Genomic DNA, 16,818 nt, shown 5'->3' on the forward strand with positions numbered 1-16,818 from the left:
AAATATGTGTGATATTCTGTCTTCCGTGGAAAACAAAAGGAGACATTTTGAATAATATGCTCTGGTTGCTCTTTTCTGTCTTTACTGTCTCTTTTTAATCAATTTAATATGTCCAACCTGAATGATTTCTTTGACAAATAAAACCTTAAAAATCATGTGTATATTGTGTTGTATTGGTCCATCAAGCGGTGTTGTATTCCAGCATTACGGCCCACAATTTGCTGTTGCGTGCGTGCCGTCAAGCCTGTTAGAGTATTATATTACACTGTTGTGTTGTTTTCTGGTGCGGGGTGGTGTTTGTGTGTTTTAGAGGAGTGCGATCACTCCTGCCTGGCTCGCAGGTCTACTCAGATCATTTCCAGATGTTTTTGGCATAGCCGGCAGGAGAACCCCCCTCTTGCACTTTCCCCTTTTTATCTTCACCCAGAAGCCCAGAGTCTTTACTTAGACCTTTAATAAAAAGCTGGGATCATATTGGTTGTTATTTTTCTACAGGAAATTGTTAGAGTTAGCTTGAGCAGAGGGAGGTGATCCAACCTTCTTTTTATGTAGGGTACACACAGACTCACGTTACGGTTATATCATCAGTGGTCCCTCGCCCAAACTGCTGTGTCAGACCTCCGTTTGTAAGGGGAATAAAACAAAACATCCAGTTTGATAAACATATGCTGTGTTCCTCCGTCCAGGAGACAGGCTGGATCCGAGGAGCGCTTACATATTCATTCAGGAATTTTCCATTAGCCAACAAATAATAAACTCACGTTGGATCCCCACAGCAAATCTTTCTGTGTCAGGTACAAAGCGGGCTGTCAGCTGAGCTGAATCAGAGACAGAAATTAATATGGTATAAACTAAAACTTCCATGGAGAGAGACAGGAAGTCTCAGAGTAACACATAACACTGAATAGCAACACCAGTACTAACCCCAATAAACACTGGAGAGTGTTTGTCTTGTTTTCCATTAAAGAATATGTAAATATCTATGTAAGAAAAAAAAAAAATCCAGCTGCACAAGATATTAAGGGGGGAATTTATTATATTGGTTGACCATTAGCACTATTAACTTATGTTATGGACTACGTTTGGGGTCAGTAAGTGTGTTTTTCTTTTTCTTTTTTTTTATATATAAATGAATACTTTTATTCAGAAAGGACACATTAAATTGATCAAAAGTAAAGACATTCCTAATGTTACAAAAGTTTTCTATTTTAAATTATATTTTAAAGCTGCAGTCTGCAAGTTGTGCTTCTTTGTCGCCATCTCTGTTTGAAACCTGCAATTGCAGTTATTTGTGGAATTATCATCTTTACTTGAGTTGTGTATCGACACAGCTCCTCAGCGTGGATGAATCTGATGTTTGCTGTCGGTCACCACACCGGTGTGGATACTGTATTTCGGAAGCGCAGATTCTACATCTTGGAAGTATGACCAAAATAAGATTATTTTCATAAGAAAGTACATAACATGTCTGCCACTTTTGTTCTGACTTCTGTTCTGAAATTGGTGATTAAATCTAATGATTGCTTAGCTCGGATCACACCAAACCGTGCAAATGATTATTACTGTTATACTTTGTTCTGTGTGACAGTGGCGCCTGCAGCCATACAGCTGTACGCAGTGTGCGTACCATGAGAGGGTGCTAATTAATGGCGTTATTACTTTTTACATAATTTTTAAATTAATTATTAAAATCTATCTGTGTACACTCATGACATATTAAGAAGGCAAGAGAGAAGGAAAGTAAATAAAGGTGTGCATTTGTGTGTTGTAAACTCAAATGTGTGTATGTGCATGCATGGGTGGGCATGGGGGATATGGGTGAAAAGAAATCTGATTGGCTAGTTTAGTTTCATCGCTTTTTCCTCACATGAAAAATGACATTACAGATAGATAATGTTTAAAAACAGGTTCAAAATGAGTAAACGCTCTCTAAAACAGCTAAATTCGATTGAAACATTTGCAAAATGGCCTAAAATTATTGAGAAGGGATAGAGAAATGAAGCCTCTTAAAGGGTTAGTTCACCCAAAAATGAAAATGATGTCATTAACCCTTTCGCACGTAAGTTTAAAATATTCTGGCTGACCCCCCAGTGTGAGTTTTTTAAGGCGACCGTGGTGATGCGTCATTGCTTGTTACGTGACACACCGCAGCGCTGTATGACTGATGATCTGCTTGTATTTTGTTTTTCCTTTTTTATTTAAAATTTTCACAAATTTGTTAACTATACCATGAAATATCTGATATTCCGATATATGCCAAATATGTGCAAGTGGATGTGTCTTGCTGCTTAAACACCTTTATAATGATCATGTTAGTTGAGCCATATGAGCGATGGGTGCCGCCATGTTAGTTTGCCCCGCGCAGAGAATCGGATCTGTTGAATTTACAACCCGTGAATTCATCCACTTCTCCCGAAATACATGAAAGTAAGTGAGCCAGTGAACTGGGGAAGAATAGACTATACTTTTAAGTTACTTTCACAATGTGTATCTGAAATGAATAAAACGTGTGGTCTAATTATTATGGAAAGGATTGTTATTTCTGCTTCTACTGACATCATTGTGTATTATACAAACTCTAAATATATTGTTTTATTAGTACCCATGTGTATTTAAATGTCTGAAACAATCTAAACCTAAAATAATCATTATTTGGTTGAAAACACTGCATATATGTGATATATGAAAAGCGCTGCGCGCGTCCGTCTCTGGTTTAGTGCCAGTTAAAGCCCGCACGCACATTTGAATTTGGCAGTTGGTCACGTAATGCACTGAACGTTCTAATCACACCGGTGTGATCATACGCGTCAAAGGGTTAATGACTCACCCTCATGTCATTCCAAACCTGTAAGACCTCCGTTCATCTTTGGAACACAGTTTAAGATATTTTTTAGATTTAGTCCGAGAGCTTTCTGTCCCTCCATTGAAAATGTATGTACGGTATACTGTCCATGTCCAGAAAGGTAATAAAAACATCATCAAAGTAGTCCATGTGACATCAGTGGGTAAGTTCGCATTTTTTTAAGCATCGAAAATACATTTTTGTCCAAAAATAACAAAAACTACGACTTTATTCAGCATTGTATTCTCTTCCCGAATCCTTTCCATTGAATTGATTCCATTGAATCCTTTCATCTGTCGGCATTGGTAATGCGCTTTTACGTCGTTGTTTTTGGCAATTAGGACATCCGCGACATGCACACTTGCGCACCATTTCAAAAAATATAGCAATACCAAAATACAAACAATGTAGAATAGCTTGTATACAGTGTGCGTCTCCCTCAGACTGTAAACAAAGCTTCTTCTTCTTCAACTTGTTTTATGGCAGTTGGCATCCAGCGTTTTGGTGCATTACCGCCCCCTTCTTGTTCAACGCAGACAGATAAAAGGATTCAATGGAATCAATTCAATGGAACCAATTCAATGGCAAGGATTCCGGAAGAGAATTTAAAACACCATAAACCTGAGTGTGCAGCTTCGTTGTTTTATCCATTAAGCACAAATAAAAGTCTGACGACGCTGAATGGGTTTCGTTTTCTGATAATAGAATTCACATGTTAAAGTGTGGCATGTAACAACAAAAACAATAATTATAATAATACCAATTATACCTACTGACTTGTTTGAGGCAAGTAAATTGTACTGTTATTTTATAGTTTTAATACAGTTTATATGACAGAACATATGATAATGTAATATAGGCTACAGGCTTATATATTTAAATTGTTAGTAAATGGACTTGAACTTCCATAGAGCAGTGGTCTTGGTTCAAACATTTCAACACGCAAAGTGAAGCATTGACGTGAAAGAAAGTGAGCCTTCGATTTTCATTAATCATGTTTCTTTGAAAACAATACGCACATTTCGGGACAAAGCCGCTCAGAGAACAAAACAAAACATAAAAAAATTACAAAGCATCTATCTACAAAAGCACATAAGATTATAGTTAGCTTACGTGCATCAGATTTTCTAAATGCGTGAAAAGGAAAGAGACAGTCGATTTGTACAGCATCGTTCCCACCAACACAATAATTGATTATTTGCTTTTTCCGGACAGCGAAAAAAAGAAGAAAAAAAAAAGTGGGGGGTGCTTGTTCTGTGGGTACCCTGAGGTAAAATCCTGCAGGCGGCCGTGGTGCGTGACTATGTGTAATTAGTATTCATGTTACCTGTAGATTTCAATTTCTGTAGCCACTCCGTAGTCCGAAGTCTTTTGCTTTTGACTACGGGTGAATCTCCAGTTGTCACTGATGATTGTCATTTGGACCTTTCTGGATTACAATCCACCACCAAAATAAGTTTAATTATTGCAGCTGCTGTGAGAAAAGGCTAAAAATGATCTGCCGCCTGAAGCATCCTCCACATGCTATATAGCCTACTAGCTGGGACTAGTTCTTTATGTTTACATACATGACGCAATGATGCAAAGACAAACGGCTACATGCTTGAATTTCCTGTGGAAACCCACCAGTACCGCTCTTATTATAAAACATTATTACAAGCTTACCGTTGTGAATCAGGCTAATGTAAGGAGATAGTTTTAAACACTGGCTGGTTGCACTTGCTCAAAAATTGATTTTGGATAATTTTTAACCCAAAAAAAAAGTTACGGACTGCAGCTTTAACATATAACATTAACATAAAAAAGTCATGTAAACATTTAATAATATTTCATAATATTACTGCTTTTACTGTATTTTGATCAAATAAATGCAGCTTTGCTGACTATAAGAGACTTCTTTCAAATTAGAAAAAATCATGCTGACCTCCAACTTTCGAATTGTAGTGTAATTTGAAGAAAACTTAAACGAACTTGAGTAAATACTGCATCAATTGTCCTTTTAAATAATGCCTGAGGTTGTGATTAGTATTACTTACAAGTCTAGACCTGAAGTTCATGTTGTTTCTGTACTACATATGAAATTCATTTCCAGTTATAATCACAGTGGAGAGCTCAGTCTCCACCCCTTGTTGTTCTGCACCTCTGGTCATAATTACCTTTCCTTTCATCACTCAACTTCTGATGGAATGATCAAATGAAATGATGAATGTCACCACATTTAGCCATTAATTTGGATTTGCATTCTCTCTCTTCCAGCTTTTGTGTTTTGCACAGTGTTTGGCTCTGTACATGCAAATACAAAAATATACAGTGGGGTCCAATATGTCTGAGACCAACATTATGAAATAACTCAAATTTAAGCAGAAGATAAAAGCAATAGATTGTTTGTTTCAACTTAATTTTTCACTTAAATTGAACTTTCACTGTTGTTATTTTCACTCAAACCACCCTTGTTCACAAAACTCATTTAACTACATGAACGTAATTTAACTGCGTTGTTTCTACTAAAAATGAGTATTGTCAGCTTTACTTAGTAAGTGTTTGTTCTTTCAGCTTAACATTGCTGAGTGAAACGCAAAAATTAATGTTGACATAACTAACTGGCAGTGGATCCATAGTTCCCAGCATGTTTTGCAAGGGACTGCATTAGGAGAGTAAATTTAGGGATTAAAGTGTTATTTTATGTGTTTTTCAGTAAAGGGAAAGATAATGATAGTTTATGTTAGTGTTTAATGTTCAGTTATGTTGGACATTTAGAGTAGTTTCTGTAATGTTTTTGAATTTTGTTGTTACCATTATGGAGAAGAGTGTCGTCTGTGTTTAGGCTGTGCGCTCTCATATGAACATGTTTATAGGATGAAATTCCTGCTCTCAATTCAATTTAGTTTGTTCAATGAGTTATTTTTTGAGTGCATTTTGTAGAGAAAATAGTTCATTTAATGAGGTAAATTAAGTCAATAAATGTGTTCACCTTATGTAATAAACATACATCATTAATTAAACTGCACATCAAATGATTTATATTTACTTAAAGAAATTTTGTCAGCTTTACTTAAATTTCTTTTGTTTTGTAAATACAACTAAACTGTTATTTGTACAAAATACTCAATTTATTTGCGTGGAACCACTTGACACTTCTTTTTTAAGTAAATCCAACAATTCATTTTTTTGAGTGTACTTTTATTCAGGAAAACACATTAACTTGGTCAAAAGTGACAGTAAAGACATTTATGTTACAAAAGTTTTCTATTTCAAATACATGCTCTTTTGAACTTTCTATTCATCCAAAAATCCTGAAAAAGCATTGTGGTTTCCACAAAAAAAATAAGCAGCACAACATTAATAATAAGAAGAAATGTTTCTTGAGCAGCAAATCAGCATATTAGAATGATTTCTGAAGGATCATGTGACTCTGAAGACTGGAGTAATGATGCTGAAAATTCAGCTTTTCAATCATAGGAATTTTAAGATTTACATTATAAACAGCAATTAAATGCAGCGATAATGAGTATAAAAGACTTCTTTCAAAAAAAGGTCTTAAAATAGAAAATACAAATTATAAAACAGATAGCTCCAGTTCTTGATTATGATTAGTTGAGCCGTGTTCTAAGCGGTTTTAAATAACTCTACAAACACAGATCTGTGATCGCATTACATCAGTATCACTGCACCACTCCATCTGTGTGTTGCAGCGTCTGTGTTGCAATCATTCCACTTCTAAAGAAAGACATTGCTTGGTTGAAGAATAATATTTTTTATCTACAGCATTACATTTTTGTGTCTGCGTGTTTATTTTATGAAACCTCGCCAGGTATGTGGAACCATTTTATAAAAGCAATAAGCCTGTGAAGCTGTGATTTATAGTGAATTTAGAACAGCTAAGGGGGATTTAGGTGCTCTGCATCATGCCTAACAACGCCCCTTAGCTGTTCTAAATTCACTATAAACCATGACTTCTTGTGGCTTATTGCTTTAACAGAACCCAACATAAGAACATAAGAAGAGGTGTGTTGGATCAAAGTGCCTTTTCACCTTTAAAGGCTCAACCTGTTGAAGAGGGCCTGGCAACAAATGACCCATCAGTCAAATAACCATCTGGCCTCTCTTACACTCAGCATGGATACTAACACATCAAACCCCTGTGCAAACTGACAGAAAGCCCCTAATGCAACCTTTTAACCTCTGTTCTTGTTTTCTCTTTCCTTTATTCATTCTTATGAAGAGACACTTCGTAAGAGGTGGTATTTTCAGATTTATCCATTCTGGGACCTGATTTCAAAAAACAGCGTTTTCACCTTCCAAAAATGTCGGATCCATGTGGACGAAACGCCTATCCGATACAAAATTTGTGCGTATACACAGAAACGCGTCTCCGTGTGGACGGGGCCTTAGACACCTGAATTATATTCTATTTTATATTATCAAATTATTTAAAGGGGTGGTTGATTATGATTTCACTTTTTTAACTTTAGTTAGTGTCTAATGTTGAAGTTAGAGCATAAACAACATCTGCAAAGTTACAACGCTCAAAGTTCAATGCAAAGGGAGATATTTTCTTTTAAAGAGTCCTCTGTTTAAGGACTACAACAAATGGCTGGTAGGGACTACAATGACTACTTCTTGACATCACTAACCCTAAAATTTACATAAACCCTGCCCTCAAGAACACGCAACAAAGGGGGACTGAGGGGGACAGAGACTTATAATGCCCCTCTTACAAGATGTAATATAGGTCCCCTTTAAGCATCAAACTTAAAGAAAGAGCACATGCACCCTTTTTAAGCAAACATTCAATTAAAATAAATTATAAATAAATTATGGTTTAAAAAAGTATTCAAAATGAATCAAATAGTCTGATTCTGGCTATCTAACTTACCTGTGTATGTCCTAGTGTGGTGGATCCCTGTGGAGAGTCTGACTGGAAGTTGTAGGACTGCAGGATACCTGGATCGCAGTGGCCGAGAGCAGGCAGGCCATCTCTCCACTCCTGCACAAACATACACACATACAATGCTTTAAAACAACCAGGAATCACAACCTTCAAGGTCTTTCACAAACATCAGTACTGAGGTCAAAATGGAGCTGACCCATAATTCCTCTCTCTCTATGACTATGATGTGCGGGTGTGTTAGAGGGTCCTAGTGATTAAAGGTCACATCGAACAGTTCTTTCGAACAGAGGCGAACCACAAGGCTATAGTGAGCAGTTGGCCGCACAGTGTGGTGCAATTCACACAGCATTATGAAAAACAGAGACATCTGTACTGTGATGTAAACTGATGTTTTCAGTGAGAGACAGCCTGTTATTTTATATTGTGATGTATAACCGGATGAAATACAGTAGCTTATGAACAAGAAAAAAATGTAGGGCGGGGCATGATCGGGAATTGATTGGATCGTTGTGTTTTGCTATTGGTGGATCTCATGTGAGTGACAGGTTGCCCCACCCTCACGCCAGTAAACACGGCATCAGAGAAGAGATGTTGTCGCAAGACAGAGGGGAAGTTATGTTGATTACAGATTATAATAATGTTCACTGATAAATCATTTATAATAAACACTGCAACATTTCATTAAAAAAAATGGCCAATTCTGATTTCATGGCGACTTTATACACAGAATACGAAGGCTTAATTATGAAAAATATTGAGTGGCTTGAGTAAAACATCCCACATCACAACATTTTCCTCACCAGCTCTTTGTCAATGACTGGCAGGATGGTGAACTGCTCCTCTGTTGTTTGTGGGCTGCCCAGGTCTTGGCTGCTCCTAGTGGGTGGAGGCGGTGGTTTGCCTTCCAGTTTGCGGACCTGCCGCTCCCCTTTGGCCGTTCCGGTCGCCCCGGAGCTCAGTTTACGCACCGGATTGGTCAGCCACTTCTTCAGGGTGCTGACAGAGCGACGAGAGCCAGGGGAGTTTGGGGCCGAACTACCCGAAGCCTGGGGCGGCAGAGAGGCCACCGAGGTGGAGATACTGCCCTCACTGCCAGCGGCTGAGTATGAGTCTGTACAGACAGAGAGGGAGTGAAGAGAGAGAGAGGGAGGAGGAATTAAGTCGGGAATAACCATCTGAGAGGACGACAGTGAGGGAAAACAAAATAAATCTGCCTTATATATAAACACGCTCTACATAAACACACTATAACACTAAATATGGCCCATAGCTGAGACATTGAGAGGAATTTTTCCCATCTCAGACTTCAGGCCTGTGACCAGTTTCTTCAACTAAGGGCACTTTTGGACCCTTTGGACTTTCACCAAATACACAATCATTAAAATGTTTGGGGTCGGTAAGATTCTTTAATGTTTGAGGCTGCATTTATTTGATCAAAAATAATGTAAATTTTTTCATTTTCACTACATTTTCATTTCTACCACATCAAATTATATAATGTATTTCATATTCTGTTGGAAATTACAGTTAGGAAACAACAAATTAAGAAAAAAAAATGACAGACTTGCCCTTAGTCTAAAAACAAAAAAACGCGTTTTCACCTTCCGAAAATGCTGTATCCATGTGGACGAAACGCCTAACCGATACAAAATTTGTGCGTATACACAGAAACGCATCTCCGTGTGGACGGGGCCTTAGACACCTGAATTATATTCTATTCTATATTATCAAATTATTTAAAGGGGTGGTTGATTATGATTTCACTTTTTTAACTTTAGTTAGTGTCTAATGTTGAAGTTAGAGCATAAACAACATCTGCAAGTTACGACGCTCAAAGTTCAATGCAAAGGGAGATATTTTCTTTTAAAGAGTCCTCTGTTTAAGGACTACAACAAATGGTTGGGAGGGACTACAACGACTACTTCTTGACATCACTAACCCTAAAATTTACATAAACCCTGCCCTCGAGAACACGCAACGAAGGGTGACAGACTTGCCCTTAGTCTTGCTAAGGCTAATTTCATAGCTAGTTTTATATATCCCAAATACACACAATTAAATAATATTAACACACTTTAAGCATAATTTGACAAAATTACAGCTTGATGAGAAATGACAAATATATTCTGTTATCAGGAAATAATTACCTTAAGTTTTCTTTCTGCACATACAGTATTACATCTTTAATCTTAATCATGCCACTTTTGTAAATTGTCCCAAACTATGAAAAACTGGTATTTTGTAATGGATTATTTCAGTTAGATATTGCATTGACACTATAGTTCATAGTAACAAAAATGATGTGCATCACATCACATTATATACGGTTGCATACACCCAAAATAACCAATCAAATGTAGTCTAGGCCAAAGCAGTTTATTGTGCATCAACTGGTTTTGATAAAGGCACACTTGACTTTACTCAAAGATTTTTAGGTGCGAGTGTCATGTATGGCACAGAGACATGAAGGTAAGATCCATGTGCAGCTTTAATGGGGTGATCCAGAAACGTAATCCAACATGCAAGGGTCAAAATCCACAAAACAGTCCATACAAAAACAAGGGAAAAACAAATAGAGAAGCAAGGTGACCGTAAATGAAACCTCAATAACAAAAGCAGAAACAAACAGGGTGTAAATAGACATACACAAATGATCAAACACATAACAGCTGAATGCAATAACGGGATAATGAGTCCGGGAAGTGGTTTATGGGAAATAAAGTCCAAAAGCGGTAAAGCAATAGGGCACTCCAACTTGTGATCATGACAGCGAGTAAATCGTTAGGAAGAGCAAAGATACGCTAACAGAGTGATGAATCGCTAGTTTATTACAAAAAAAAAAATGTATGGAGATGCTTTTGCAATGTAATATCCTAAAAATAATGTGCACATGCACCTGTTGGGTGTACAGAAATTTAACATGAGAACCCTTTAAGTATGTTATCATTGTTGAATGAGTTGGTGTTAGTGACCGGTGCTGACAGGCCTCGTGCCACACTTCCCAGTTAGTGTTAATCACATGAGGACTACTCAAACTGGTTTAGGGCAGACTTTGAGATGATACATTGGTTAGCCAAGCTGTCGTGTGACCCTGGAGAGCTAAATATAGACCCCACCCCAAAGTTGAGGCTCAGGCTGAGACTGCGGTGCTGGTGTCAGAGGGACCCTGGGAAAAGAACAGAGGGGGATGTGCACAGGAAGCACACTTTAATCCTCGTCCACAGGAAGGTCACCAACTTTTTTTGTTCTCTCTCCACGTTGTGCCTCACGCCCCCCACTACTCTCTTCCTGACCCAGAACAGTGGCTGTCTGAGGTTATCAGCAGCAGAAAGGACAGGCTTCACATGATTCAGTCTCTCTAATCTAGTCCCCGTTTGACCCCCTGATTCAGCCAAATACTGCCTGACAGGACGGCACAAACACATACACACACAAACGCAAACAAACACACTTCGCCCAGAGAGACACGGTGTTGTGCCAAGATGTTAGGATGTGTCAGTACCTGGCAAACCATTGCTAAACCACTATTTTTCTAATAGTAATTATGAAGTTAAGCTTTATTTCCCCTTTAAATTATTTTAATGTTATTATGACATACTGTAAACCTGAATAAGTTGGCAAAACTCCAAAAAATTGAGGCCATCGGTTACATAATTTCTAAGTTAAGAAATTCAAAGTTTAAGTTAGCAGAACTAGCAGATTTTTATTTTTTACTCAAACATTTTAATTGTTCTTGAATTGATTTGAGTAAACTAATTCATACATTGAACTTAAAATTATCATGTAATCTCAACGTAAACATTTTTATTAGTGGAAACTTAGCTAGCTATAACTAGATAATACAGAAAAGGCCAACATGCTAATTGATAATAGCATTGTATAACACTTTAACATACCTGTTCTTAAACCAAGCCGCATGTAGCACTTGTCACCATTATGGTAACTCTCCAAAAACCCATATTAACACAAACTCTTCTAAATTAGCATAACAAAACATTAACAGCTACTAAATTTCCCACTAAACATTAATCTTGCACAAAAAAAAACATTATATAACACTTAATTTTAGCATTTACTCTCCCTTTCGAGTGCCATGGGCAGAGAATACTGGGAAACAAATCTCAGCCCAGTTTCAGTTAAACATAAGTTTGTCTAAATTAAACTAAATTACTTCAAAAAATCTTAAAGCAATGAAACAGTTCAGTTTACTTAAATTATATCAGTTCTGTGAACTTGAAAGAAAGAGAGAGTGCTAAATACTCATAAAAGATAATTTGACCAAACTAATTTGTTTAATTTAAGTTTGTCCTATTGAAACCAATTAATTATTTTGAGCATTAGGGTTTACTGTGTACTGAACTGTCTACTTAGTAGGCAGCTTTAATATGATCCAGATTAGACATTCATTTTATCCAGAAATGTGACTTAAATTGGTTTTGTTTGGATTCAGTTTGATTTCAGCAAAAACACATTGTAAAAAATACTAGAAAGTTATTTTGAGACATTATTGTGCATCCAAAAAATTGTGCATTATTGTGCATTGTAAGTCAAACAAAAAGTCTCAAACAGTTTTGCTCTCAAAACCGTTTTCGTTTGTGCAAGAAAACAGTTTACTTGTGAAACTTTTTTGCAAGCGCTTCAAAGGGTTTTGTTTGAGAACCTTGTTTTAGAATGTGCGTCCAATTATTTTGCGAGGATTAAAAAGTTTAAGTGCTATGGATGGGGTCAACAGGTAATGATGGATGTTGCATGCTTTGTATTGATCTGTTACCAAAAAAACTTTGACAAAACAAATGATTGATTTTGCTTTGAAAACTTTTTGGATGCAAAATAAATGCTCGAAATAACTAAATTTAACATCAACTGTTAAAATGGACTGGGGGTCTCTCAGACTCCAAACAAAACACAAGGGTTAATGTAGAGGTCCAACTAATTTATTAAGCTAATGTTTTGTGTAGCAGAACTGACCTAGAATTTGTGCTGATACACAAAGAAATAACCCCTGTCGAGAACTAATCCACAAACTTTCCACTTTCATCGGGGAATAATCAGTGAAATAATGGCGCTGACCTCAACCCAAATGGAATTCAGCAGAACCTAAAGTGGAGGGATTATAACTCTTATTGCTGGCTAAACAGCAGGGCAAATCTGCTTTCCTGATACTATGCTGCTGTGTGCTTGGAGGGGGGCAGCTCTCTGTGTGAACAACATGCCAGACTGTTCCTCCACACGGGGCACAAAAGAGAGGAATGGTTTCATTCCACACTCAGTATGGATCCGACAGATTAAGAAAGAGTGGCAGTTATGAAAAAGCAAAACCTAATTCATTACCCTGTTTTTTTTTTTTGAGCAGGGAACTGAATGTTATCAGGAACTGAAGGCTGTTGGGAACCGGCAACGACTGCTTACCGTATCCTCCACAAATCAGAGGTAACACCCACATGAAACAATGCGTTATTCATCATTATATCCCACATGCAGATTGAAAATCTGCCTATTTGTTGAAGTAACATTATGCAATGCAACAAAGCAGAGCTGCACGATTGATCGTTAAAAGGTTGCAATCTCGATTTAAACATCCACGCAATCTTATTCCAAAATGACAACGATTTGTCTATTAAACCTTTAACAAAATCACACCGGAACATTCAAATGTGTGTTCGGGCTGCAGCTGACCCAGAGAGAGCAGCTGTCACAGTATTGTTATTTCTGTTACAACAAGTATTCAAATTATCACAGAAATACACAGATAAAAGTTTATAGTTTGGATATAAGCACTGATGTCTACATTAGCGATCAAAATAGAGCAAATCACCTTTTGAAAGTAACTCAGCACTTCATTTAAAGGTGCGGTATGTAATAATTCTGTTTGCTAGAGGCCTATTCAAAACAAAGGCGTAGCTTGATGACGCCAAGTTTGAGCGCGGAATCTTGGGACATGTGGCCTTCACCTCAACAGACGGTGCAAAAGAATAGGGATAGGGCTCGGGAAGAAATCATGTTCATGGATGCGATTATTAACGTTACTGTAGTATGAAGCAGAGCAGGACTGAGTGTTGTGGGAGCTGAACGAGGTCACTGGAGCGATTGCGCAACACACGCCTCACGAGCAGCGGGACTTTTATTATGACACAGTCCCCGGTGCTGCTTCCGCTTTTCCAGTCAAGCGTATGAGGTGACGCAGCTCTGTTTATCATATTAGATACATTTGAGTGTGTTGAAAATTATGTTATAACGTTATTCTGTGCGTTCACTTGGTGGCTGCTGTGAGACACTTGTTTGAGACACACTGCAGTGAAATAAGAATATCATATTAAATGCTGGATGGCTTGTGTTGATAAATGGCATGCAGTTAATTTTAAAACGTATTGAATGATGGAGAAAATGATGTATTACTGTTACTAAAAATAAAGCTGCATCTGATGATGCTATGTTAGCTATTTGACAAAATACTGTTTTTCTCTGAGGCATGGTAAAGCATGGTACTCATGGTATTTTAACAATAAGACTAAACGTGTTGAGCTATATAACAACAATTAGTTTTTTGTCTATAAATATATCAAAACAGTTGTTCCCTTGCCTATAAAAACGTGTAATATATTAAAACGTCTTTGGTGTTTCCATGGTTTCTACAAAATAAAACCGGAAACCGAGGGTAACGCGGGTATAACGCAATTGACAGGCGACTCCTCACACGGCCTGGAGCCTTGGTTAAAATTGCAATTTTCTCACGATTTACAAATAGTTGGAAACATTTGGGATATTGTAAGTGCTTAAGTGAACAAAATATATAAAACTGTCCTAGTGATTTTTGGATATTTTACTGCAAAAATCTTACATATTACACCTTTAACGATTGTATCGATTACATTGTTTTGACAAGTGACTGTTAAAAATGTATTTTGTTTAGTTGTTTTCAGAATCACAGGAGAATCGTGATATCTATTTGAAACAAAAAAAAAAACAAAATTAATAATCCAGAATTGTACAGCTCAAGCATACGAATGGAGAGCCAAGGTTTTTTGAAAAACTGTAACACACACCTTGTGCAGCAAGGAAGAGAAATTGCAGGAAGAGATGCTCCATTTTGATTGCTGGTAAACAGAGGGGCTGAATTGATTTGATAGCTGCAAAGCTATGCTTAAGTGCTGGTGGTGTACGGAGAGGGATCCTCTTAATATGACACTGACTGAGTGCTCATCACATTAGAAAGGATTTTCTAAACTCTTAATAGCTAGATAGTTTCAGCGAAGGAGAAACTAGTGAGAATATATAATAAGATATCTTTATGCAATATCCTTTAAACCTGTATCTGTATTATGAAAATTAACCATGGTTTTACTACAAATAAAATGAAAAAAAACAAAAAAAACATGATTAGTTAAACCGTGGTAACCACAAATTAATCATGGTTTTGCTACACTAACCATAGTTCATTGGTACACAACAAAATCCCCAGAGTTAAATCAACTGTGCTCAGAGAACATATGGTCCCTCTCTACATAGAGTTAAAATAACACTGAAGCAGAGTTAAAGTTAATGAGATAATATGCTGTTTGTGGAGTTGTTTAATCAGATCCTGAGAGATTTAATGTATTTTATCTTCAGTTGATTTCATCTAAGACTGTGGCTGGAAGTCATTTGTAGTGTTTCTCTTCAGTGATTCTGCTTGTTAACAGCAGGTGTTCATCACTAATGCTCAATCATAACTAAATTAATCACTTAATTATCTCACTAACTTTAACTCTGCTTCAGTGTTACTTTAACACTAAATAGAGAGGGACCATATGTAATCCGAGCAGAGTTGATTTAACTCTGGGGATCTTGCTGTGTATTTGTAGTAAAACTGTGATTAAACAAATGGTAATCAATCCGGCAAAAACATGGTTACCAAAACTTTCATAAGGATTACCCTGGTAAGATTTTTTTTCCAGAATATACAGTACATTTTTCATGGGAAAGAAAAATGACAAATGATGTTTGAAATTTAGTTTACATGAGGAGTGGGGTCACATTTACATTCAAATGTTAATTAAACTACACAGAACAGAAGCAAAAGCCCAAGCCATAGCAATAAACTGCTTAAATAATCTGGATTCAATCCGATTTACTGAATAGAAACACAGTGTGAATTCTCCTGTCACCTGTTAATATGGGCAGAGAAACAGGCCTAATGGTTTTTTGGATTTCCCAGACCTCAGGGCTACTGAACGGCCTTTTAGTACAAAAAAAACCCCTGCTGTTTTGTGCATACAGGAGATAGCCACTGGCCCCAGAAACTCCAGTCTACATCGTAGGACACCTCTCCAGCAAAACGAGTGCCTACACAACACATTAGCTTTGCGAGACGGAAACGAGAGAGCGCAGTGAAAACAACCCTGCATGAAACAACCCAGACTGAATGGTTATCTAAGGTTGGCTCAGTTGGACAGAAAAAAACACAGAATTCCCCACAGCCCCCCGCAGGCAGGCCCGACCATCATTTCAGGAGAGCATGTGTTTCAGCTCAGAGCGGCTGGTGGGTTGCTTCGCCGGCACTCAGCAACAAAGTCAACATGAAAGCGTGAGTGGGGGGTGAGTGTAAGGGGATCTGAGATGGAGAGATGAATGGACAGAGGAGAGCAGGGGCTCAAAATAGGAGGGAAGGGAAAAGGTCTTGAATAAACACAAGCTTAAGGCACAGTGGATACAGGAAGAGACAGAGAAAGAAAAACCAACATGTCATATCTCTTGAAAACAGGCTGTAAACAAGACAGCAAAAATAATTCTATATAACTTTGTGCATTGTTGCAAGGATCTGTACGTTATAGAAAGAATGATTTCATGCGGCATGTGTCTGACTCCAGGCCTGCAACATATACTCAGTCCAACAAACTAGAGTTGAACACCATGTAGAACAGAGAATGACTTTTAAATTCAGTTTCTGAATGAGGGAGAAGGCAGGATGCAGAATTGTAATTTACATTGGAACTGAACAAATCAGAATTTAAAAAAAAAATAGCAACGCTATCTCATGACCAATTCGTACGTATTTTACAAGGTGGCTAATTCGTACGATTTGTCTAAACCCCAGTGAAAGGTAGGT

At 37.4% G+C, this 16,818-nt stretch overlaps 1 protein-coding gene across 3 annotated transcripts in view; it reads right to left on the minus strand.

Annotated features, from left to right (window-relative positions):
• The window catches only part of arhgef25a (Rho guanine nucleotide exchange factor (GEF) 25a), a 107,179-nt gene that overhangs the window by 33,503 nt on the left and 56,858 nt on the right, over positions 1-16,818 (minus strand). For all 3 annotated transcript variants that reach the window (XM_067370375.1, XM_067370377.1, XM_067370376.1), the window contains 2 exons: positions 8,534-8,844; positions 7,719-7,829 (listed from right to left, as the gene is read on the minus strand). In XM_067370375.1, coding sequence (XP_067226476.1) covers positions 7,719-7,829; positions 8,534-8,844 — 422 coding nt within the window. The remainder of the gene's footprint in view (positions 1-7,718; positions 7,830-8,533; positions 8,845-16,818) is intronic.

Source organism: Chanodichthys erythropterus, chromosome 20 (genome assembly GCF_024489055.1).
Source record: "Chanodichthys erythropterus isolate Z2021 chromosome 20, ASM2448905v1, whole genome shotgun sequence".
In the NCBI taxonomy this organism is placed as follows: Eukaryota; Metazoa; Chordata; class Actinopteri; order Cypriniformes; family Xenocyprididae; genus Chanodichthys; species Chanodichthys erythropterus.